Source organism: Lipophrys pholis (assembly GCF_963383615.2).
Source record: "Lipophrys pholis genome assembly, chromosome: 3".
Classification (NCBI taxonomy): Eukaryota; Metazoa; Chordata; class Actinopteri; order Blenniiformes; family Blenniidae; genus Lipophrys; species Lipophrys pholis.
Window position 1 is genome coordinate 22,908,367 of NC_137627.1, and position 24,349 is coordinate 22,932,715.

The following is a 24,349-nucleotide window of genomic DNA, read 5'->3' on the forward strand; positions in this document are numbered from 1 at the left end:
TATATATATAGAGAGAGAGAGAGAGAGAGCTAATTAGTGTTTTAGCTGATTGCTAATTGCCACTTTCTTCCGTCTACTTACACACAACACGGAGGAAGAGCGGGAGAGAAAGCAGCAGAAATGTTTTTGTTTTTTTAAGTTCCTCGTTCAATCAGAGGCTTTACTTCTAATTACACCTGCCCATCATCTGTCTAACAAGTCTGCGCACTCGCAGGCACACAAAATATGACATCCACCTTTTTTTTCTTCCAAGTTCGTCAGTGAAAGTTTGAGGTAGCGTCAACTATTTGATGTCCGCCCAGCTGCAGCCTGAAGCACCTCTGTGACGACCACAGAAATCAGAGCTGCGTTTTGACTGTGGAAAGACTTTAATCTCAGAGTTTGTGAATTGGTTGGCAGTTCGTCTCTTTACGTTTGATTCCACTTCCACAATATCTCAGGAAAAGTCAAAATGCAGAATTGTGGAAGAGCCAACAACATAGTCAAACTATCTTGATGCGAAGCGTCAATAGCTTGATGACACGATGACGCCATTTTGCCGAGCAGAACTGGAAAGATTACTATTTAATACCAACAAAGAAATGGATTTCAGCAGTATTTTCTATGGGAATGTAGAAATATCTATATGCACCTTAAGATTTTAACATCAAATGTAATAAATATACCAGCAAATAGCCATTTAATGACATTTCACTGATCTTTTTTGGCTTTTTGTGACTTTAACTGAGCATATACTCTAATAATCTGTGGTACCTCTGCTTTCACTCGTTGTGTAGTTTGTGTGTGTGTTTATGTGTGTGGCTGAGCAATGGAGCCTGAAACGTTACAAGTGGGTTAACTGGAGGAAGTGCTTCTTAGATTTTGCTTTCCGTCATTTAATTTGTGTTAAAGTCTGTTGTTGGGGTTAAACTCTCCAGTTTAATTGGATTTTGTGTAACATTTGGATGCTGGTACATCTCGATGTGCCAAAGGTACAATCCCAGATCCCCAAAGGTTTGGGATTATATGTAATTGAATACAAAGATCTTCAGATCTTCCATCAGTTCAACAAATCGTACAAAACCCAGATTTCATTCACAAAAGTAGCAAGAATTTGGAATCTGAATGTGGCTTCCAGTTTCAAAAAGTTGGGAGGAGGTTGTGTTCATCTCCTTTTCTCGTAAAAAACAACCTGTAAGCAGCTTTTATAAAACGTAGTTTTGTTAAATGTACATTCATGATATTTCATGAATACAATTTAAAATTAATTTAGCTGTTTTAGCTTTTGTAACCACTTTTAACAGTTTTTACCTTTTTTTTGCCTGTTTTAGGAGCCAGGAGCATCTTTTTGAAAACAGGCCAGGTATACAAAAGAGCCAACACAGAGGAACTAAAGAGCCTCATGCCGCTCTAGAGCCACGGATTGTTGACCCTTGCTTTCACTGTTTGTTACTGTGAAGAAAAAACAAATGTTTGTCATGACATGACCAAATGTTGGTCTTTCAATATGTCATGTCTTGTTTTTGTCAGACGTTGTCCCAAAGTCCCAACCTTTTTAGAATTCAGACAAACTTAAAAATCAGAGGTGGAACTGAGAGTCAGCAGGACCCGATGCAAAGAGGAGCTTTTAGTTCCTGACAGTCGAGAGGATTGTCGGTGACATGAGACGACTTTGGGCTGATGTCAGGGAACAATGCTTCTTGGCCCCGCCGTCTCATTGACTGTCCACGATTTGGCTCCGGCGCTTCTCTTCCCTCCGACTGAAAGGCGGCAGCGGACTCCCGCGCCCCGGTTGATCGAAGTCAGAGTTACAGTTACAGACTTTAATTTGTTTTTCCAGCGAGGATTTATGCCATGTTGGAAGAGAAGTGTGCGTTTCAGTGCGACTCCCCGGGCGGGCTGCGCTCGCGGCGCACGCAGGAACGAGCGCTGAGACGAGAGTTCAAGTGTAGTTGAGGATGTTTTGGTGTGTGAGGCTTTCTCTGGCTACGTGTCCTCAGTCTAGAGCCAAGTCACAGCACACACACACACACACACACACACACACACACACACACACACACACACACACACACACACACACACACACACACACACACACACACACGCACACACACACACACACACACACTGCAGTTCCAGCTGTAACAAATGGGGACCAGATTGTGTATGATGGTGATGATGATGTAAAAGACCAGGCATGCTGGTCTCCATGGCTGAAGAGCTTTGTTGAGTAAATGTTCGCCGTGTGTGTGCTGATGTGTGTCTGTGCGCTCGGACCGTGATCCACATGCTATGAGCTGTTTAACGGCTCTCTGTTTTCGCTGCCTCGCCGAACCTGCAAACCAATCATAATCCAACATATACGGAGGGGAAAACAACCCTCACTGGACATTTGATCCGTCTCGTTCTCTCGCCGAGCTCGTGTTCGCTAACATTGTGCGATGGCAATTGCGTAACGCCACTGATTTTGTAAGTTGAATTAGGAAGCAGGGAACTTTCCTCTGCACGGCCGACTGTGTTGATCCAAACAGTACAATTCTTTATAGCAACGAGGTCATGAGAAATTGAAGGTCCCAAACCCCCGAGAGTCTTAAATTGGTTAGTTGTAGTTGTAGTTATGGCTGCATGTTTAATTCCCGTAAACTCAATGATTTGAGTAGATTTAAAGCACAAAATGCAACAAATGCCACTTGTTTTTTTTGTGCTTCAAGAGATGGACTTTACTTAGATGATGCGTTTATATATAATGTTTGAACCTTCTCAACGTGCTTTACATGATCAATCACCCATTCATGTACTTCTCCTGGTGCACCAATGGAGCCGATGGGAGAAACCTGAGGTTTTTTATCTTCCACTGTCATATCTATGAAGATACACAAAAAACAGAGTCATATTAGCACTTTATTTACTTGGTTTCTTGAAAATTATGTTCAAATTTAACTATATTGTTGCTGGTGGGGTTGTGGTTAGCACTCTCGACTTGGACCTTTCTGTGTTCAGTTTGCAGGTTTGTGTTTTTTTTTTTTTTTTACAGCATTCGTCATTAGTGTGTGTTTAATGATCTTCGGTGACTCTGATTTAGACAGATCGAGCATAGAAGATGGATTAGTGGTGATCGTGTCTCGAGGGAATGCCTGGCGGTTTGTACTCCTGCAGACTCTGCTTTACTCGTGAGCTCCGGCTTCTCTGTGGGAATGTTCATGTTCTTCTTAGTGTTTCTAGCAAAGCTTCCTCCCACAATTCAAAGACGTTTTTTTTTTTTTTAAGTTAATCTGTGGCTTTTGATGTGCGTTTGTAAGTTTGCGTCTCTCTGTACAATATCGAGACAAATGCCACATGTAGACAGTAGTACAGTGAAAGTTATCCTATGCTTTTAAGCAGATTATGTGCTGCCCCCAGGGAGCATTCAGGGGCTTTTCGGGAATGCAGTTTCATTTTTCACTTTCCCATCAAAATCTACCGGCTCCATTGCGATTGCATGCTCGCTTCTTCAATCTCTGGCGCAGTTGGTATAAAGTCAATTGGTTTAGGCCAAGTAGATGGGTAGAGAACGTCTCATGAGCAAAAGGGGGCATTTATCAGCGAACTCGCCTGAATGTTGCTTCGGGAGCTGGTGGAGACCAAACATGGAGCTCGGAGAAAGTGAATAAAAGAGTTTTAACAGAAGATCTTGTTCACAAACTAGAATTATGTTGCATTTGTTCATCCAATTAGCCTCAAAGGCATGTTTTAGGACTGGAGAGCAACTGGAAAAATACCCACACATGCACAGGGAGATCTTGCAGACTTTGCATGGAAAGACCCACCAAGCCTGGAATCGAACCGATGTCACGGGGAGACTGCTCACCACTACACCGTTATACGTCCCTCGGGTAAAACAATCAGCTCCGACTGGCTGTGCAGGCCAGAGCTCTGGCTGGTGCTGCGAGAGGTTAATTTGTGTAAAAGAGTGAAGTGAATCGTCAAATTGACACAACAGGCCCTAAACGCTTAAAGAGCATCGCAACGTTTACGGACGTGGCGTTGGGAATTTGGAGGCTCGCAGATTATCCCAGGAGCAGCCAGGCCTCATGCAGCGTTCTCCTCGTCATTATGTGGTCCAGTAAAACTAAACAAGCAGAGCGTTCTGAGCTCCATTAAGCCGGGGCGTGACGCACGTGACGTGGAGACACGAGTGTTCGGCGTTAAGGAGACGGAGTATTGTGCCGGGGCCACAGTTCAAACACCTGGCGCTCCACAAAGTTGTGAAAATGCTGATAAAGCAAGACCGGTATTCTCATAAACTGTGCAGACTCACTGACGGATATGGAGTGTGTGTGTGTGTGTGTGTGTGTGTGTGTGTGTGTGTGTGTGTGTGTGTGTGTGTGTGTGTGTGTGTGTGTGTGTGTGTGTGTGTGTGTGTGTGTGTGTGTGTGTGTGTGTGTGTGTGTTTTTCCCAGTAGCATGAGTCAGAAGACAAAGTGTGTATTCGGCGCGAGCCAGTGGAAGAGAATAAGAGGAAGTTAGAAGAGTGTGGAATGATCGAGCAAATCAGAAAGGAAAATCAATTAAATTAAAAAAGACGAGAACTTTTTCATTCTCACAAGAAATGAAAATATATTTTTTGTACTGTTTTGTACTTTGATTTTAAGCTACCAAATGTGGTCACTTGCAAAAAACCTGAGAGGCTGTTTTTAATCTGCCCCTTAAATTCGTTGCAGGCAGATTTTTTCTTTTTTTTAAAAGAACTTGTTAAAAAACACCATTAAAATTGATGTCGTTCTTAGTCGGACCATTTCACCACATGTGTGCTCGGTTCTCTTCTGAGAAATGTTTGCTGAGATTTATAGTCCAATCTCTAAATGATCCTCCAAGTGTGAGAAAGGAAATGGTCTCGGAGGGACGGAGAGATGATGAAGGAGGGGAAAGGTGTGTGTGAGAGCGAGGGAGGGGGAGAGACGGACAGAGAGAGAGAGAGAGAGAGAGAGAGAGAGAGAGAGAGAGAGAGAGAGAGGTTGACAGCAGAGTTGGGGCAGCTGAAGGGGGTAAGGGGGCAGTTGTAGTCACATGGGCAGCAGAGATGGATTTGGGGGGATTTGAGGCTGTAAGAGGGTGGGGACAAGGAGGCTTAGGCCAGCTGACACTGTCCACAACTCACACACACACACACACACACACACACACACACACAAAGACATGCGCCAAAGATAGAAAGACATACATATGCTTGTACAGGACAGAAATACAAAAATGGACACACACAGTGGGTTCAAGTCCTGAAATAACACTCTTACAGGCAGAATAGTTAGAAAAACACATGCACACGCACTCCTCCCTCCCTCCCTCCCTCTACTTTTCCCTGTTGTGTCCTGAGGCCTGAAAGTTATCAAAACAGCCGTGTGTGTGCGAGTGTGCGTGCATGCGTGCGTGCGCGTGTGTGTGTGTGTGACAGGTGTTGCTCCATCAAGGCAGTTGTGCGATACCAGATACCGACAGTGGAGATAACACTCGAGGAGTTCAAGACAGAGTATTAGGGATGGAGTGTGTGCGTTTGTGAGCTCATGCATGTCATGCCACAAAAAGCGCACACACACACACACACACACACACACACACACACACACACACACACACACACACACACACACACACACACACACACACACACACACACACTCATTGACACATACACACACACACACACACACACACACATTGCACAAGGTCGCATTGTAGTCCGTTTAGCAGTGGCGTCACTTCACTGTCCTCACATGTAGACATATAGCATATAGACATATCACATATAGATCTACCGAATATGCTCAGTCTGAACTCCTCTGAGGTCATTTCAGTTTTCTTTGGATTTAAATTATTTAATGAAATGTTGGAAATGATTCATTATGCGCGTTCTTATAGATCTTCTCCCAACATGTAGTCTTAAATCCACATCTTTTTTGTTTATTGAAAGAAATCTAGCATCACATGCAGCTGTTGATTAAATCCATCTCCCGAGTTTATAAAGATAATGTTACTGTCTGTGTCAGTTGGTAAAGCGGAGAGTTCCAGATCCAGGTGGGGGGCATGATAGGATGTCTAAGCCAATTCAAATCCAACCAGAATTGTGGGAACATCTCAAAAGAGCAGGAGGGAAGCGCGCACTCAGCTCAACATGTCGGCTGTTTGTCACATCAAACTCGTTTTACTCCAAGTAAACGACGTGGATCCAACCCAAATATTACACCTGTTTACTTTGAGTGAGGAGGGAACTCATGACGGCACCTGGCAGGGTAGTAAATTACAAGATATCGGGGCAAGATAACTGTAAAGATTTAACTGAGATTTAATCTGACGAGCAGCCACACGACTAAAAATAGAGAGATTCTCATTAATCACAAACTAGTGTGCCGCCCCCAAGTGGAACTGTGATCCATTTTCACTATGTAAAAAGATATTTGGATAAAATTCTGTGACCATTTATTAGTTGAATGCAAAACCTCCAATCATCTGTGATTGACTTGAATTCTGTTTTATTTGTTTTGTGAAATCTTAAAGATACTTTTATTACTTTCATGGAGGAAAACAACAATCACACATTTCAGTTTCTGTTGGAGATTAGAGCGAGAGGACAGAAAGCAACAAAAAAACTAAAAAGCTATTGTGAGAGAATCACAGCAAATTTCCAGTTCAGAGTAAAAAACTAATAAACATTATGTTATGTAGTGTACTGTATAGCTCAGTTCATTAAAGGTCTCTCAAAGAGTCTGAACCTACAGCAGCTTTAATAGAAAATGCTCCAGTCAAATTAATAAGAACCATGAACAACCTCTTCACAGTAGGTCTGAATCACTGCTGATTGCTATAATGTCCATTCTTCTTCTTCTGCGTTAAAAAAAGTGAAAGAAAGTGAGACGAAAAGAGTAAATAATATGCACCGGGACAGAGGAGGAGAAAACCCAAAGAGAAACAGTTTCTTTCTTCCGTTGTTCCTCTCTTTATGCCTCGCCATTATTTGGTCTGCGCTGCAGGAAGGCCTCCACATTTGCACGTGTGCATCTTCATCTGTGTGTGTGCGTGTGCGTGTGTGTGTGCGTGTGCGTGCGTGCGTGCGTGTGCGTGTGTGTGAGGGTGTGAGTAAGATCAGACCGGTGTTGAACTCGTTTGGGTCGAGCAGGAATTCACACGAGGTCCGGTTACCTCCCGGGCCCTCCGAGGACACAAACGAGCCGCGCGGAGGACAGACGGGTATGCCGGTGATTAGGTGTGTATATATAGTTGTCTGTGGTTACATAGTGACATGTGTGACTTTCTAGAGAGCTCCAGTGTGTGTGTGTGTGTGTGTGTGTGTGTGTGTGTGTGTGTGTGTGTCTGCGTTCTTTCCATAAGTGTGTGAAGGGGCTTCTGCAATGTCGCCATTTAATGACAGGAATACGCGTGTGCGTGTCTACGAGGGTTTGTCCATTGGGGAAGACCCAGAGGAGCACATTATTGCAACCCCCCGCACCGCCACCCTCCCCCAGCCCCCCACCCACCAACCCCCACCCCTCCCCCCACCCCTCCCCCCACCGCTTGTGACGTAATATTACACCTGCTCACCTTCAGACTCCAGCTGACTTTCATTCTACTGGAACAACCAAGTCTTTTTCTTGTGTTTTTATTGTTTTTATCTAACTTGCAAAGAAGTTTTGAACTGTTGTGGTTGTGATTCCAGTCATTGCAAATATTTTATCAGCTTGGGAGGGAAATCTTTATAGTGCTGTTGTTTCTCAGAGAAATTCCTACTTTTTTTTTTCCTTGTAGCTGGTGTGAAGGAGAAGTTGAGTGTGAGGTTGGTGCATTATGAAAGTATCTGGTTACTCTATTTGGTTACATTCATTCTACTGTAAGCGGAGCACACTTATTAATCCAGAATTAACACACCAAGTAGCTTCAGCTTCACCTTTGCGTTAACTGTTTCTACGTCAGTGCTGCTTTGATTAAGAACGGACTCAACAAACAACCAGCATTTCTTGACTCTATTTTCTCTTTACTATTCAACTGACCTACTGTTCAGCGGAGGATTTCCCTGAATGTTTCATGACAAAGTTTCAGGTGAAAACTCAGTTTTTGCCTTTTTGTTTCAGAAACGTTTCACCTTCATACAGCAACAATTTGAAAAAGATGTCCATTTACACAGAAACGGCAGAAATGCTGAAAAAGATGTAGTTTGCACGCCAGTTGCTGTTTTTTGTGATGAAACCACACACACACACACACACACACACACACACACACACACACACACACACACACACACACACACACACACACACACACACACACACACACACACGCAGCAGAGAACAACACACTATCAACATTAACAATGGGAGTACACAGACACTCTAGTAGACAGACAAGGTTTCCATGGAGATTACATCAGAGCGATTTCAAAAAGTTGCGTTTCCCATTTTCAAACTGTCTTACCTTTGGAGACTTTTTCAAAAAGTTGCATTGTCGGTTGCTCCGAACGCTGCTGTGTAAACAGACACCCAAAACACACCTGAAGTTTTTCCATTTTCACTTGAAAACATTGTCATGTGAATGAGGCTTTACTCAACAGTAAGCATCAACATTACCTGCAGCTGTTGTTTACTGTTTAACTAAACTCCTGTTTACTGGAGGAGCGTCCCACCAATCCTGAAGTTAATTAAGATAAAAGATTTCTGACTTTAAGTAATAACATTACCATCTGTAACACAATTTAATTTAATTTAATTTAATTTAATTTAATTTAATTTAATTTAATTTAAATTAATTTAATTTAATTTAATTTAATTTAATTATTTTTTATTATTATTATTATGCCGCGCATATCTTTAATAAAACTTGGCCCTCACTAAAGCCTGAGGAGTCCAAGGAGAATCTGGGCAGACATGAGAGAGCCACTGTGTTTGAGCTGCACTATAAACACTTTCCGCATAACGAAAAGAGAAAAACTCTTGGAAAGGAATATGATTTAAATAAGATTGCTTCAGAGCTTTACTAATTATGCCACCAGTTCAAGCTTGTCAGCCGTGTGTTGTGTGTTTGTTATGACGCGAGACGTCGGCCTCAAAAGCCCCAAAGTGCTTCAAACTGTGATTTCTGTTTTCCTGGAAACCTTTGAATGAATGAGGCAGGTTCAACTCAGTGGAGAGGCAGAGCAGGTGGGGAAAAAAAAAAGTGGAATTAAGGAGAGTTGGAAATAGAAAGAGAAGAGATTACTTGAAGATTAAGGAGAGGCAGAGGGGTTAAAACATAGAGGGAAAAAGGAGGCATCTTTTCAGCTGTTTGCTCGGCATGGGCCAGGTCACTTGGGCAACACCGATCCTGCTGCCAGGGAAAGAATGAAAGAAAGAAAAAGAAAGAGAAGAGGGGGGAGGAGGGAGGGAGGGAGGGAGAGGAGGATGGGAACAGTGTACTGTTGAAAAGAGATGAAGAAAAAAGTTGTTTTTGTCAGAGGAAAGCGATTGTGTCCTTTTTTTTCTGTTTAATGAAATATATCAGTAATTCATCAAAAAAAAAAAAAAAAAAAAAAAGATTTTAGCAGAAATATAACAAACGTCTTCAAAATAAAAGGCAGCATTTATTAGAGTGCGATCGCTGCCAGGGCTGATGTAAGTTGTTTTGAAAGACTAACTTTCTCCAGCTGTAAAGGAGAGTAAACACAGTGCGAGGGAACCGTTGGCTTGCAGCTGCAAACCGATTCAGATATCAATATCAACACATCCAACGTGTCGCTGCAGAGTCAAAGTTTGAAAGCCGCTGACGTAATCCTGGCACGCCGGGCCTTTATTGCTACGTTACCAGTGTTTTGGTTGTTTTTTTTGGGGGGGTTGTTTTTTTTCGTGCACGCTCGTGAAATTGAAAACATGCATGTTGTGAAGCGTGCAGCTCGGAGGTCGCTGCAGCGGCGGCGTGAGAGGGACTGGGAGGCGGAGCCTGGACGGAGAGCAGCAGGTTTCTCTGGACTGAAAGGCCTTACATCAGAGCAGAGGAATTCTTTGCCTTTTCTTCCAGCTTCTTTTGTTGTGCTTCGGAGGAGGGCTGCCTCGTTCTTCTCACCGAGCGCTCTCTGTCACTGCCGGACCTCCAGACAGATAAAGGAGAGGAGGGAGGAGATGGGGGGAGAATGAGTGAGCAGAAACAGTGAAAGAGAGAGGGGAGGGGGGACGGGGGGGGGGGGGGGTGGCTGACAGGAACCCGTGTTTTAATGTCCCCCCCGTGCTGCTTTAAAACATGAGGGCAGGAACGGGAAGGATGCACCACCATAACCTTCATGGTGACCACAGATCTGCCTCCAAGACAAACAGAGCGTTGAAACGGCCCACGCAGCCATTTTCTACTGACACAGTATAGAAGCAGCAGAATCACAAGGAACTTAAACTTAAAGTACTAATACTCAGTTAGAACACAGTAGTAATACAAATCCCTGCAACGCGGTGGTTTAAGACAGAAACAAGGTTTAGGTAACATAAATACAAGAAAAGCTACATATGAAGTGCACATCGAATACAAGATAGATAGATAGATAGATAGATGGATGGATGGATGGATGGATGGATGGATGGATGGATGGATGGATGGATGGATGGATGGATGGATGGATGGATAGATAGATAGATAGATAGATAGATAGATAGATAGATAGATAGATAGATAGATAGATAGATAGATAGATAGATAGATAGATAGATAGATAGATAGATAGATCGATCGATCGATCGATCGATCGATCGATAGATACTAAAGGTTAGCCCTAAATGTATTATATACAATTACAAATTGCTTAAGTCTTGGAAAAGGATTCGCAAATCTATACATTTGATTTTCACGTTGCTTTTTTTTTTTTTTTTCGCATCTGTGTTGTGTTGATGCATCCTGTGCAGATTTTCCTGGAGTTTTTTCGTCTCTGTTTTTTTTGGGCTCCGATTGAAACTGAGCAATGTCGGCACGGCTCAAACTCATTCTTTCGAAAAAAGTTTTTTCATTCTCGCGGTTTTCCGATCTCGCTTGTTTACACTCGCCGCTAGACTCTGCTAACGTGCGGGAGCTTTCATGTCGGGACCGTTCTCACCTCCGTCTGCCAAAACGCCCGATGAACCGTTTGTTTTCCTCAGTTTCTTGCTTTTAAAGTCCGTAAAACTGGCTGCAGACCAGTAAAGCTGCACCCCAGGGTAGTTGTCCAGAATTACTGAAGGATTTAATGTGTTTTTCCTAATTGACCGTGATTTTTTATTTTTTTTTTCTGCTGTAAATGATGTGGAAGCCAGCAGGAGAGTGTGTATTATGGGGCTATAGGCACACAGGAGATTAACTCTCTGCCAGCACATTGCAAAGCAACCATCACATTTTCATCCACATAAGCTGCAAGATTGTCCTCCGTCCTCCTCCTTTTAGTTTATTATTTGTTGTCATTATTTATATTTTCCTTCCCTCCTTCCTAAATCCCACTTTTGTGTTGAATTTGTCCGTCCTCTTGTCTTTTTTCTCCCCCCTCTCCAACCCGATCCCTTTCTTTTCTTTTCTTTTATTCTTCCATTTTCTTTCCCTCGTTCCTTTCTTCCCCTCCTTCAGTCCTGTTCTCTCTCTCTAATGAAGACTTGGGTCTGTTGCAGCAGAGAACAGGTCCAAGTTTCCTTTTCTGCTCCTGATTACATCAGCACATGCAGTCATGCTCGCTCTGCTACACACACACACACACACACACACACACACACACACACACACACACACACGCACACACAGACACACACACACACACACACTCTCTTTTTGGAATAACAACTCATGACATCACCAACAGCTGCCCCGCTGCATGAAAAAGCGTTTAACTGTATATGCACAGCTGTGTGTGTGTGTGTGTGTGTGTGTGTGTGTGTGTGTGTGTGTGTGTGTGTGTGTGTGTGTGTGTGTGTGTGTGTGTGTGTGTGTGTGTGTGTGTGTGTGTGTGTGTACATGCACCCTACCCTACAAATCGTCACTGTCGTGCAAACGTTTGTACATGTGCATAACTTTCTGCTGAACTTGCTTTACTCTTATGAGAAATTTTACTGTTTTGTGACCCCAAAAAAAAAAGAAACCAAACTAAGATAACTTCCATCCTGGAGTTCAGCTGAAGTGACTGAAACTGATGAAAATGAGAAAAAATAGTCGCGGTTTGGATCACAATGATTGACGGTTATTGGTTTGTCTTGTCTGAAAATGTCTTTTTGGGGTTTGTCACTGAAGAATTTTAATAGTCTTGTATTTGAATGTTGGCTCATGATGTCAGATCAGATCCACTCTTCCAAGAAGAGGCCTTCTTCCACATCTGGGCCCAAACCACTGTGCTGCTTCACACACTGGGACGGGATCCTATCTGTCATCTCTCTGGTTTTGGCCTCCTCTCCATCTGATCGTCCTCTATCCTGGCTCTCAGCCCTCCTATAAGCCACTTCATGCACTCTTTAACCTCCAGGAGAAATAAAGGTGTTGAGCCGCACCTCTAACAGCCGGCTAATCCAACAGATCTGATCAGAAGCAGCCAGTTAACCTGAGCTTATCCGCCGCCTAAGGAGATCTGTTTAATGAGCTTACATTAAACCAGCAGCCTTGTCTCGCTCTGCCTCCAATCGGCTCCGACGGCGCCGCAGAGGTTGTTTTATATCAAGCGTCGAAGCCATTTCCTCTCCCACTGGATCCAGCTCTCATCGCCTAATGTTTTCTGTAGGTTCATTCGTGTCCCAGGCTTCATGTAGTTATAATTGCGCTCCAGCTTTTTGTTTTCCATTTCCACTTTGTTTTGTTTTAATCTCTCGAAGCTGTTTGTCTTTGCAGAACACTGAGGGGCTCCTGTGCGATGCGAACATACGTTTATTTTAGGACGTTTAGGAGAATTCCCCCAAAACCTCACGTCTGCCAACAATTCAGTCACCAATCGACCTCATCTGAGGAGGAACATGCAAACTCCACGGAGGATGGGAATCAAACGGAGGTTTTCTGAATGGCGAGGCGACAGCACTAACCGCTGGCCCCTGGCATCACATCCATCCACACCATCACAGGAGTCACACACACGCGCAAACCCATTTTAGAAGCCAGACTCCTCGTGATAAATCCCCACGTGCCCAGGGAGAACATGCAGACTTTACACGGAAACACGTGACCCAGCAGTCTGACCGGGTTCTTCTTGCACGGAACCTTAATAAATCAGTTTCTTCAGTCCAGCGTCTTTATCTGTAAACTTTGCAAAATGAAGGCAGAAGCTTGTGGTTGTGAAGCCGATTGTGGTGTGTTGAGACGTCGTACATCTTTAGAGAAGAAATAATCCAAAAGTGTTGAAAGTGCATGTTGTAGACGCCGCTCGGTGTTTTGCGCAGATTCGTCGTCCTCGTCTTGTCCCCGGTTTGTTTTGGGGTTCTTCTGTTTACATTTTTCCCGTTTCTGTGCGTCTGGCAGAATCTCTCTGTCTGTGTTCTTGTGACATTGCTTTGTTGTGACAGGCCTCACAAAGATCTCTCTCTCTGTGTTTCTGTGTCTCTCTCTCTCTGTTGTCACTCCGTTTTGACATGGCCGCCGTGGCTCCGTCGATCTGCCGCTCCCTCTCTGAGTTCTTGTCCACACACACACGCACACCCCCCCCCCCCCCACCACACACACACACACACACACACACACACACACACACACAATCCCCCCCTCCTTGACACGTTTCCGATGTGACACGAGTCGTGTGAACCCCTGTATCTCGTCTCTCCGTTCAGTCTCCCGCTGAGCATTCCTTCCATCAGAGCGGAGCTGGAAGTGTAAAAGCTGAAATGCCTGGGCCTAGCGGGGGGGTGGGGGGGTGGTGAACATCTCGTACCTGTGAACAGAAGACCTCTGGCGGTTCTGTCACATCTCGTCTCTTCTTCCCGCTCGCTCTCATTCTCTGCTGGTATTTCTAAATTATACATGTTGAAGAAAGTTTGTGAAAACTTCCTCCAGACTGAGAACTTCAGGGTTCTCCAGAGGAGGGGGGTGATTTATTTTATTTTATTTTTTAACAAATGGGTCACTTTGCAGGAATTTGCCAGAATACTTCTGACAACTTGTTTCACACACTGATTGCCGTGGCTGCTGGTTCCAGTCCGACTCTAGTGGCATGCTCGCTGTTTATGCCTTGAGTGGTTGCTTGAGCTGATAAACAACATTAATAATCCAAAATGGAGAAAGAAAACAACATTTTTTCAGGTCATGGAAACTCTTTTTTTTTTTTTTTTTCATGAGTAAGTTTATTAACATTCACATATTCCAGCTGCCTCTTGTCACAGTTAAATAAAAAACCTCTGCTTTAATTTAGAGTCGCAGGATGAGGACATTTTGCCCAAGCTGAGAACAGATCGAGATCTTCACCTCATGTTCCTGGATACTTTTTATGAGTAACAGCAATACTCGAGACTCCGGGACAAACATGTACCTTAAGCGGAACCTATTAAACCCATTCAGTGGAAGAAGCGCCGAAACAACTGGTTTTGTTTGCAAAGCAAAATAAGATCATAAATATTCCTTTAAATCCACAGAAAACAAGGTTTACTAAACAATGAAGCACTGGGAAACTCTCAGCGGGATCAATATACGAGTAAATACAATTAACTTCACTGTTTCCTTGATAACATACTGTATAATTTCTTTAAAGTAGAGGTTGAACTAGAATGTTATAAACCATAAAATCTTACACTTACATTAATTAACTATGTTGAATCTTGCAGTTGCAAACAGCTCTGATGTGTTGTAAAGCTACAGTCCTTTCTAGTTTCACACAATCCTTTGCATTAAATATGATATCCTGTGTACAGCACTGTAGAGCCGTTTTCTACTATAGTATATACTGTATTTCTACTCTGTGTAGTAAAGTAGAGCTGTTTTGTTATGTAGTAGTCGTGTTTTCCCATGAGCCTTTGCCATTGACAATAATATACATACGGTGTATACCGTACATATTGGAATAAAATGCAGATTAAATTAGTCAGTTACAGTTACAGTGTACCGTCACACTTTGAATGTTGATAAACATGTGTGTTTTTTGTTTTGTTGTTGTTTTCCTGGCCTTATAATGTGCCTCTACTATCGCTACGAGAGCCCCAAGTGGCCGACTCCCTCCACCCCGCCTGCTGGACGAGGCTGGAAACAATGAATCACGGCTGCTGGCTGCAGGTCGGCCGTCACAATTAACAATCTCAGATGTTTCTAATGATCGTCCGTGTGAGCTCTCCTCGCCGTCACAGACAGAAACTAACTCATCTTTTTATTCCACTGATAATTAGCGATGCGGCAAACAAACCAGCGGAGGCAGGATTGAGTTCACCTTTTGCTTTCCAAACCGTAAACAGACCGCAGCGCGCCGACCTCCGCTCCTCCTGCTCTGAAGGTTTCTCGCGTCTTGTGGCAGATGTTGGACGGGGGTACTTTGATCTCCGGTCGTGTTAACATGTGGCTCGTACTCTTCGTCCACTCTTCTTCCTCCTGCAGCATCAGTATGCAGCGCCATGCTGAGCGCGCATATGCTGCTGTGAGTCACAAATCAGAGGAGACGCGAGCTCTCTGCTTTCAGTCTGCTACCTCTGGTGCCTTTCTGGTCATCAGAGAGAGGAGGAGGAGGGGGAGGAGGAGGAGGAGGAGGAGGAGGAGGAGGAGGAAGGAGTGAGTCATGTTAGTTAGAGTTTAATAAAAACAACTGGCAGCTTCCAGAACTCAGATCAGGAGGATGACGACTGTTGTGGTGTTGAGCGGAGTTCTGCTGGGTCACTTGGTCACATGAGGAATATGGAGCCGGAGTTCAAACCTGATATGTGTTTCACAGACTCCTGCTTTTCTTCATCAATTACCATCATCCTCAGATACAGAGACGAGCCTCAGCCAGGGAAACCTGCCTGTCTTTGACACTCAGTGCTGTACGTTTACACAACCGACACTGGAAAACCTCTTTTTCCATTTGAGTCTTTCTATTGATTCTCCTAATATTTGGGACCTATGGTGTACATAGAGGGGTAGTGGTTCGCTCTCTGGATTCTGGAATTCAGGGTCTCTCTATGTGCAGTTTGCATGTTCACCATTGACGAATGAGTGCGTGTCTTTGGATGTGTGTGTTAATAGGTGAGTGGAACAGTGTAGAGTGCTTTAGGGCAGCTAAACAAGGTGGAAACACGATATTTCCATTTATTACCTTTGTCAACGAAGGTTGGGTGACCAACAAAGTATGTGTGTGTGTGTGTGTGTGTGTGTGTGTGTGTGTGTGTGTGTGTGTGTGTGTGTGTGTGTGTGTGTGTGTGTGTGTGTGTGTGTGTGTGTGTGTGTGTGTGTGTGTGTGTGCGTGTGCGTGTGCGTGTGTGTGTGTGTATTTGACCAACTTCTTGCAAAAACTATAACAACTATAATTTTGCAATAATCGCGAGTCGCATGACATCTTTGATTATTTGTCACCATCCACTTATTTGGCCGACAATCCTATTTTCCGTCTCAATAATCAGTCGAAATGCGCAGGAGACAAATAAAAAAAACAGCGTTTTATGTTGATGTTTTTCTCGGTGGATCGGACTCTCTAGAGTCCTGGCTTTGGTCCACGGGTCCTACGTTTCCTGCTTTAACCAAACCAGCCTGATGACACTGCGGACGTCACCTGACATTTCGCTTTCACCTTCAGATCGAGTCCCGACAACTCAAAATCTGACTGAATCCAGAAAACAATACCTGCCTTCATCAACGGCCCGCCTCTTTCATAGCCGTCCTGTAAACACAGAGCGACAGCAGCTTTTCTTCTCGGCAGCTGCAGAATATCGAGTTTAGAAGAGGCGTCCAGCTCTTTAATGTAAATTGATGCGGTTCGTTTTACATGGGGAAGTGCAGAAGTCTCACACAAAGGCCCACACACATGCGCGTTGGTGTCTTTGCACCAGCGTGGAGCTGACAGCCAGCAGAGCCTGGTCCTGGGGGGGGGGGGGGGGGGTTCTGGAGGGGGATCTGTCACTCCGGCACTGATTTGGCATTTGTAGGTCGGTGGCTGTCGTGTGTGAGCATGTGCGCGTCCTTCAGGGAAACATGACACTGAGTCGCGAGCATTGCTAATGTTGATGAAAGCAAGTATTCATTTAGGCTAATTCATGAAGCCGTCCTTCCAAATTTACTAGAATCAGCAGCCAGTTTGTGTTTGGTTCTCGGCGGTTGTGACAACATCAGTGTCCTCGTGTGGTAGGAGATGACAACTTTCTAATTTGGATGAATCAGCAGATTAAATACAAGTGCATTTAATCTGCTGATTGTTGTTACCAATCCCATCGTATTTAAATGAGAAAATGGAGCTACACCTCCAGAAGCCTGCATAAAAAAACCTGCACTAAAAATGAAAGAAGCCACTGTAATGTACTTTCCCTGCAACACGTGATGAGTAATCACGGCTCCCTGATTCCTCCAGGTTCAGGGTTCAATCACCCATATGTGCCACGCATAAGGGACTTCAGTGTGTTTTGTACTGAATGCATACCAGCTAATATTTTTGGGTAAACACTTATGATGAAACTAAGCTGGTCTTTGTCGCACTAGCACAGCTGTGCAGCGGCTCCAGTGTGATCTCTGGTGACAGAGTGGCCTTTTCGGCTGCAATCACACAACGCAACTACACACACACACACACACACACATACACACACACACACACACACATACACACACACGCACACAAATAAACAAACGCAGCCAGACCCACACAACCCGCGCGCTCATGCCAAGACAATGGCCTGCTAATCCTCGCCTCTGATTGGACGGGCCCAGATTACCCAGAGGGCACCAGCTGTCGGGGAGAGGCGAGGCCCAGTTTCCTCGGTATCACAAACGCAGACGCTGGTGGTTTGTTTCGCTCGGCTCACCAAAGGCTGAATAAAACACACAAAAAAAAAGAGACGCTGGAAAAACTACAGGTAGCATGTGGCTAGCTGTGAAAACTGGAGCACGATCCCGCGGCTGATCGGAAGTGATTGACTCTGGTCAGACAGTACCCCCCCACCCCTAACCCCACCCCTACCCACCCCCACCCACCACCCCCCACCCCCACGTTAAAATAGAAACCGGACATTTAATATCACTGTAATGTAAACAGGTGTTACAGAGGTCAACAACGCCAGGTAGCCAAATTCAGCAAATGTCAAATATGATGTGTGTTTTATATTTAGTCTCTGTTGTCACAGCCTCCACCCCCCCCCCCCCCCCCCCCCCCCCCCACCATACCCCCCCATCACAATCAGCTGCTGTCCTGCAGGTTGTCTGTGTGTCCTCTGTAATGAATAAATAAATTCTGTAATGAATAAAAACGGAACTGCAGAACAATCATCAAACATCCTCTGTAATACAAATTATTTTTGGCTTAGCTTTATATTTAACCCCCTTTATGACCCCGCCCCCCCGTTACACATGCATGTGGCGGTTTTCAAACCACAATCCCTTCGCTCCCAGTCTAGGCCACAGAGGGCCGAGCCGGGCCAAACTCAGCCGGGCCAAACAATGTGGGGAGAGGGAGGAGACAGGAAGGAGCGATCCGAGGCGCTGCTGGGCCGAGATAAGAGCGGAGCCGGCTAAACGGTGGATCCAAGGGAAAGGGGGAGGAAATGGAGGGGAAAGAAAGGGAGATAAAGAAAGGAAGGGAGGAAAAATGAGAGACAAAAGCATTGAAAAAGGGTTGAGAGAGATTTACTTTCACTGTGTTGTTAAGCCTTTGGTTTGGCCTCAATCCTCCTCTTTTTTTGGTTGGCGTTGACCCTTCTGACTGCGTCATCGCTCAACTATTTACATTTCCACACACACTCAAGTCAGTAAAACTAAAGGCACAGACATGTTTTCTCTCTGCAGCGTGAAATTACAAGGTCAAAGTGCAGATTTGCTGCTTTAACAGTGAACAGCTGTCATTTTTTTTACAACATATGTTACACGGAGATTCTCAATTGTTTGACTCGTGACCACAGAAATGATGCGATATCTTATTCATCTCCACAAGTCAGCAGCTTGTGGCCAGGTTTTGTCTCTTCTGCTTTAGACTTGCAGCAATTCCCACCTAAATATGCAAACAAATGGAATGAAAAAATAACAGTTGGGGAAAAAAAGCACTCACATTCATTACTTAAGTGGAAGTACAGTACATGAAGAAGTGACTCATCTTCTAAAGTGCACTGGTTCTGAAATGTACTGGAGTACTTTTCTATTATTATTATTGTTATTATTATCTATAAATGTCCATTGAGCTGCAGGTTTTTAACTCTTTCTTGTACGTCGCAGCTTTGAAATGTGGATTTTCTCATCATGCGGTTCAAACTTCAGACTGTAATTTGCACATTGCGCCTGATTTACAACACAGAAGTAGCATGAAATTCAATTATTGTAAAACTCCTGTTTATTTTTGATGGATTAAAGACGTTTTTTAAAGTTTAAGACACTTTTTAATTAATTTTCATGCCATTGGAAAATAATTTCAAGCAGTTATTGCCTGAAAATAGATGGAATATGCCGGAAAGTTGAACTAACATGGAAATATACAATATATGCAAATGAGAACAGGCAATGTTACTAATAAAATAGTTATTGTATAAATTTGAATTAATAAAATAACATTACACATATATTTCATAATAAAGGTCTTAACAGTATAAACACTGAAGTGTTTGCAGCTTGCAGTCTCAAGTCTGTAATGTAAAGTTTTCTCTTATTTTTAGAAGAGGTAAACATCTTTAAACCACAGCTAAAACTGAATATAAATGAATAAATAAATAAACCATACAATAACCAAACGTTATGGGTACATGCAATAATAAGAAAAAAAATAGTACGAAAAAAGCATTTAAACAAAATAGAAAAATTAAATAAATGGAGGGGGGAATCGTAAACTGTGACGTGGTTGTATAGATTTGTTTCATGTAATATACAGTTTTACTACTTAAGCTTTAGGAATATTCTTTATTTCACGTTTTGACTGTATAAACAGAAAGACAACAATGAAAATGACATCTGTGGTCAGTGACTGTCTGATCGCACATTAATGTGGGAAACAAAGTGGATCATGTTGAATTGAATATTTGCACAGGATGCAAACTCATTGCATTTTCGATTAAGAGAGAACATAAACTAGTTTTCCCCCTGAAATGAAGTAGTGGAATGTATGCACTCTTTGTGTAATGGACTTAATCCAGATTATTTACAGCTGATATAAATCTTAAGGAGCCAGTTTCTGCTCGAGTACATGTGCTGCTGAAGCTGAGGCAGAACTTTGGATGTGTGTGTGTCACTGGGGAATTTATTTCCTGATTGGAAGAGGAATCCTGGAAAGAGACATAAACTGTGGGAGTTTCTGATGTGTACAGGAGACGAAGACAGACTGAACATTTTTTTCAGAGCAGGATTACTATTGCAACAACACATCATCAGTAGGGTAAAACTAACTAAGCACAAAAAGTCAGAACATCTTTGTCTGGTAGGTTACATTTTAGGTGGTAGAATAATCACAGAATAAGTTTTTTGGAAAGAGCTTTTGTTGCTCGTCCCACAAGTGTTTATTCCTTACATATGTAGAAATAGTGAAAAGGGAATTAAAAGGCTTTTCAAATGCAAATGTATAAGATTAATCGTCAAAAAGCAGCGTTAGAAGAACAAATAGCTCACTTAAAGCGAGTCTTCTTACCTTTATCTAAACAAGGAGGAAGATTAATGTGTTAATTCGAAAATTTGAGATGAAATTGTGTGTGTGCCCGCCTGCAGGTTTCAGTTTATTCTTTTTAAGTGTTTCACCATTTTTGTTCTGGATTGATGATAATAGTCGACTCCATCCTCATTTAGACTCTATGTAGAATTTAATACATGCCTGTGTTGTCCATTAGGTGGCAGTGTCAAGTCATCACCTCCCGTCTGTCCTTTTCCTGTTTCACAGTTTTGATTCTTCAATTTTTAGTTGTCCAGAGAGGAAATTGTGTATTATTTAATTTCATAAACCCTTCAGCCATTCTTACTGTTACGTCTTTGAGTGACTCAATACACCACCTTGTGGTGCAAACCAATACTGCAAGAATAACCTGGCTGGGCGATGCTGGAAAACTTTCACATTAATACCTTTGTTTTCTGAATCATTGTGGACATTTTATTAGTCATTTAGTTTTTGCGTATGTCCATCTGTTGCAACGTTTGCTGTGTTAATTTAGTTTTTGGATAAAATCCCTTCAGGTTTTCTGATATCTAATAGGAGTTTTTAATTAGTTTTGCTCTATGAATATTATCTATGTCACGTAGGGGTTTTTTTTATGTACATTTTCTACATCTGAATCTCCAATTCACTCAATTATTTCAGATTTTCCCTCTCTGTCTCTCTCCTGCTGCTTTACTGCCTCAACCATGTAATTTCCCTGTGGGGATCATTACAGCTTCCTGCTTCCTTTTCTTTTCTTGCAGTTGTTTCTTTTTTTCTTTGTAAATCTGTCTGAGCCATGGTTTATTCTGTTTCCATTCATGAGCTCCTACCAATTCTAAAATGTGAATATCCAGGTCAGAACTGGGAGAGCAGCTCTGTACAAACAAACAGGAACGATTTCTAAAAAGCCTGACAAACTGAATGAAACCTGGCACTTTAAATGAATATGGAGGGAAACGTTGCATTTTGACTATAAGGTTTAAGTGTGTGATTGTGTGATTGTGTGTCGGTGTCGATGCAGTGATGGACTGCTGGCTGGTCCGAGCCGGTCTCAGATGAAGTGATGTGTAGAGCTGGATGGACAGATTAGATTTTGACCCTTGTGTCTCTTCCCGTGTCCTTGCAGGGACGACAGAGCGGGTGTGTCTGATTCAGGGGACCGTGGAGGCGCTGAACGGCGTCCATGACTTCATTGCTGAGAAGGTGAGGGAGATGCCTCAGAGCACCCAGAAGACAGAACCCGTCAGTATCCTGCAGCCGCAGACCACCGTCAACCCGGACCGGGTCAAACAGGTCAGTACCACTGATCTATTCTATTCTCTACTGTTCTATAATCTATAATCCCATGTTATGTTATGTTACATTATGGTGTGTTTTATTCTATTCCAATTTTCTTCTTTGTCCCAGGCTTTTGTATTTTTCTATTGCTTTTCTATTCTATTATCTGCTGTTCTATTCTGTTTTATATTTTTCTCTGTCGTGTTCTTTTCTGTTTCATCTGTTTCATTTTAGTCTATTTTATACTTCAGTGTTCCTTCATGTCCAATTCGTTTGTTTTGTATCAACGCAATTATTCCATTCTATTTAGTTTCAGTTTTTCCCATCAGCTCATTCTATTCTATTCTATTCTATTCTATTCTATTCTTGTGATCAACTGAAGGTGTTTGTGGTTTGTTTAAAGCGTGCGTGTGTTTCTGTGGCTGAGCCATGATTTTCTGTCTGAGTAAAGCTGAATGAGGCATGAATGAATAAAGAAACATGAGGGTGGGGGTGGGGGGGTAGGGGTGGGGAGGATACAAACATTTGTGGCACAACAAACCTGCAGGGAGAGCAAAACGGGCTGGAAGGTGATAAAAAAATAGGATCGGCGGTTGAACTCGCAAGGGATCAGTGATGACAAAGAGAAACGGACGGAGAGAAGGAGAAGTGAAGGGAAAGAACCTGGAGATGAAAATGTGACGGGACAGGAGGCTGCGTTTGAGGTGTGAATGCACAAACGGCATGTCGCATGAGCTGCTGGCGACCACACACACACACACACACACACACACACACACACACACACACACACACACACACACACACCATGACAGTAACCTAAACATTCACACCAACAGAGACTGTTTGTCAGGAGGGAGGAGGTGAGAGGGAGTGTATTGATCACTCCCTGCCTTTCCGCTTCTTTTATTCTACTTCGATCAGATGTTATCAAGATTATCTGATGCAAATTTAAGATAGGGTGAGATTAACCTTCATCAGTCCCACAAGTAAGATTTATATGTGCCAATAAATAAATATTGGCATATCTATCCATCCTATTCATAAATATTGATCAGAATCACAGCAATGTATATTGTTCTAGCCGCTGACATTTTTCATGTGAACGCTGAACCTCAATGTCCGCGGTGACGTCTGATCTTACCAGTTTGAACTTCCACGATGTGGCCATAAGCCGTCAAGTTCCAGCCACGACAGTATGAAGGGATGGTTTTTTAAACCAACAACCACTGTGAGCTCACTCTTTACGACTGGAGGTGGAGACGATCCCAGCTCACAGAGAGGAGCACCCTGGAGAGGTGAGGGTCCACACAGGCTCAGAGAGAGAGAGAGATTAGCATTCACACACATTCAGAAACGGGCAAATGAAGACATTGATTAACCCAACAGACCTGAAGAAAAACTGGAGCGCTCATGTCTTTTATCTTCAGTTAGAATTCACTCAGGATTCAGGTGATATAATCACTTTTATTGTCTTTAAAATCCTCAGAGAGTGAAATGGACACTGTGCATCTATTTGAACCGTCTCACTATGAGTCCAGAGTGCTGACCACGGCACCACATTGAACTTATTTTGGACAGAATGAAAATATTTATCAGAAGGTATCCAGTTGGATTTGTGTATTTCAACCCACTAACAGTAATTCCTCTGGCTCCGGCAGGGTGGTCTGGACGGAGATTAGTGTCAGGGATCTTTTACAGCTGAGGTATCCACTAACTGGGGGAAAGAAAAAAACAAAGAGCAGATAGAGAAAAGGAGGGAACAATTCTAGAAGTTCAAACTCAAAGTTTGTCGTCCGCTCTTTGTCTTCACACAAACTCAATACGCTGCTGATTGTACAGCTAAATGTAGGTGCCAATACCAACTGTGTAATGGAGAACAATTAGTGTGGCCATTGATTATGATCCCAATCTGTTAAAGTGATTATCATCATTCTTTCTTCATGATTGCTTCCTATCGATCAGCCAGGTCTGGCATTGTTTCTGCCAATTGACTGTTCAGGGCTGCCAGACAGTGCATTCAACCACACAACACCCACACAGACACACACACACACACACCCACACACACACACACACACATAGAAAAAACACTTTCAGTAGACAAGACGTTAAAAAAAGCATTTTTTCCTTTTTTTTTTTTTTTTTTGAAGTCCCAGATGTTTGTGTTTCTCTCTCGGCTCTGGTATTACATCGGAGTTGCATACTTTTCCCCCCGGTGCATGTGATTTCTCATCCTCTGTCACAAGCTGAATTTGGGGCGCGGGTGGGGAAGGACCGCTACGCCTTCATGGTCTTGAATAATTATAGAGACTATCAGACTTGTAAAAACATACAAGCAGACACACAGGCAAAAGCACACGACGCTCAGAGATAGTGTTTTCACCAGAGCACAACTTTAAGGCGCTGCTGTGA

General features: G+C 43.2%; 1 protein-coding gene across 2 annotated transcripts in view; it reads left to right on the top strand.

Annotated features, from left to right (window-relative positions):
* The window catches only part of nova2 (NOVA alternative splicing regulator 2), a 90,559-nt gene that overhangs the window by 46,237 nt on the left and 19,973 nt on the right, over positions 1-24,349 (top strand). For both annotated transcript variants that reach the window (XM_080459414.1, XM_080459415.1), the window contains one exon: positions 21,783-21,949. In XM_080459414.1, the coding sequence (XP_080315540.1) occupies positions 21,783-21,949 (167 nt within the window). The remainder of the gene's footprint in view (positions 1-21,782; positions 21,950-24,349) is intronic.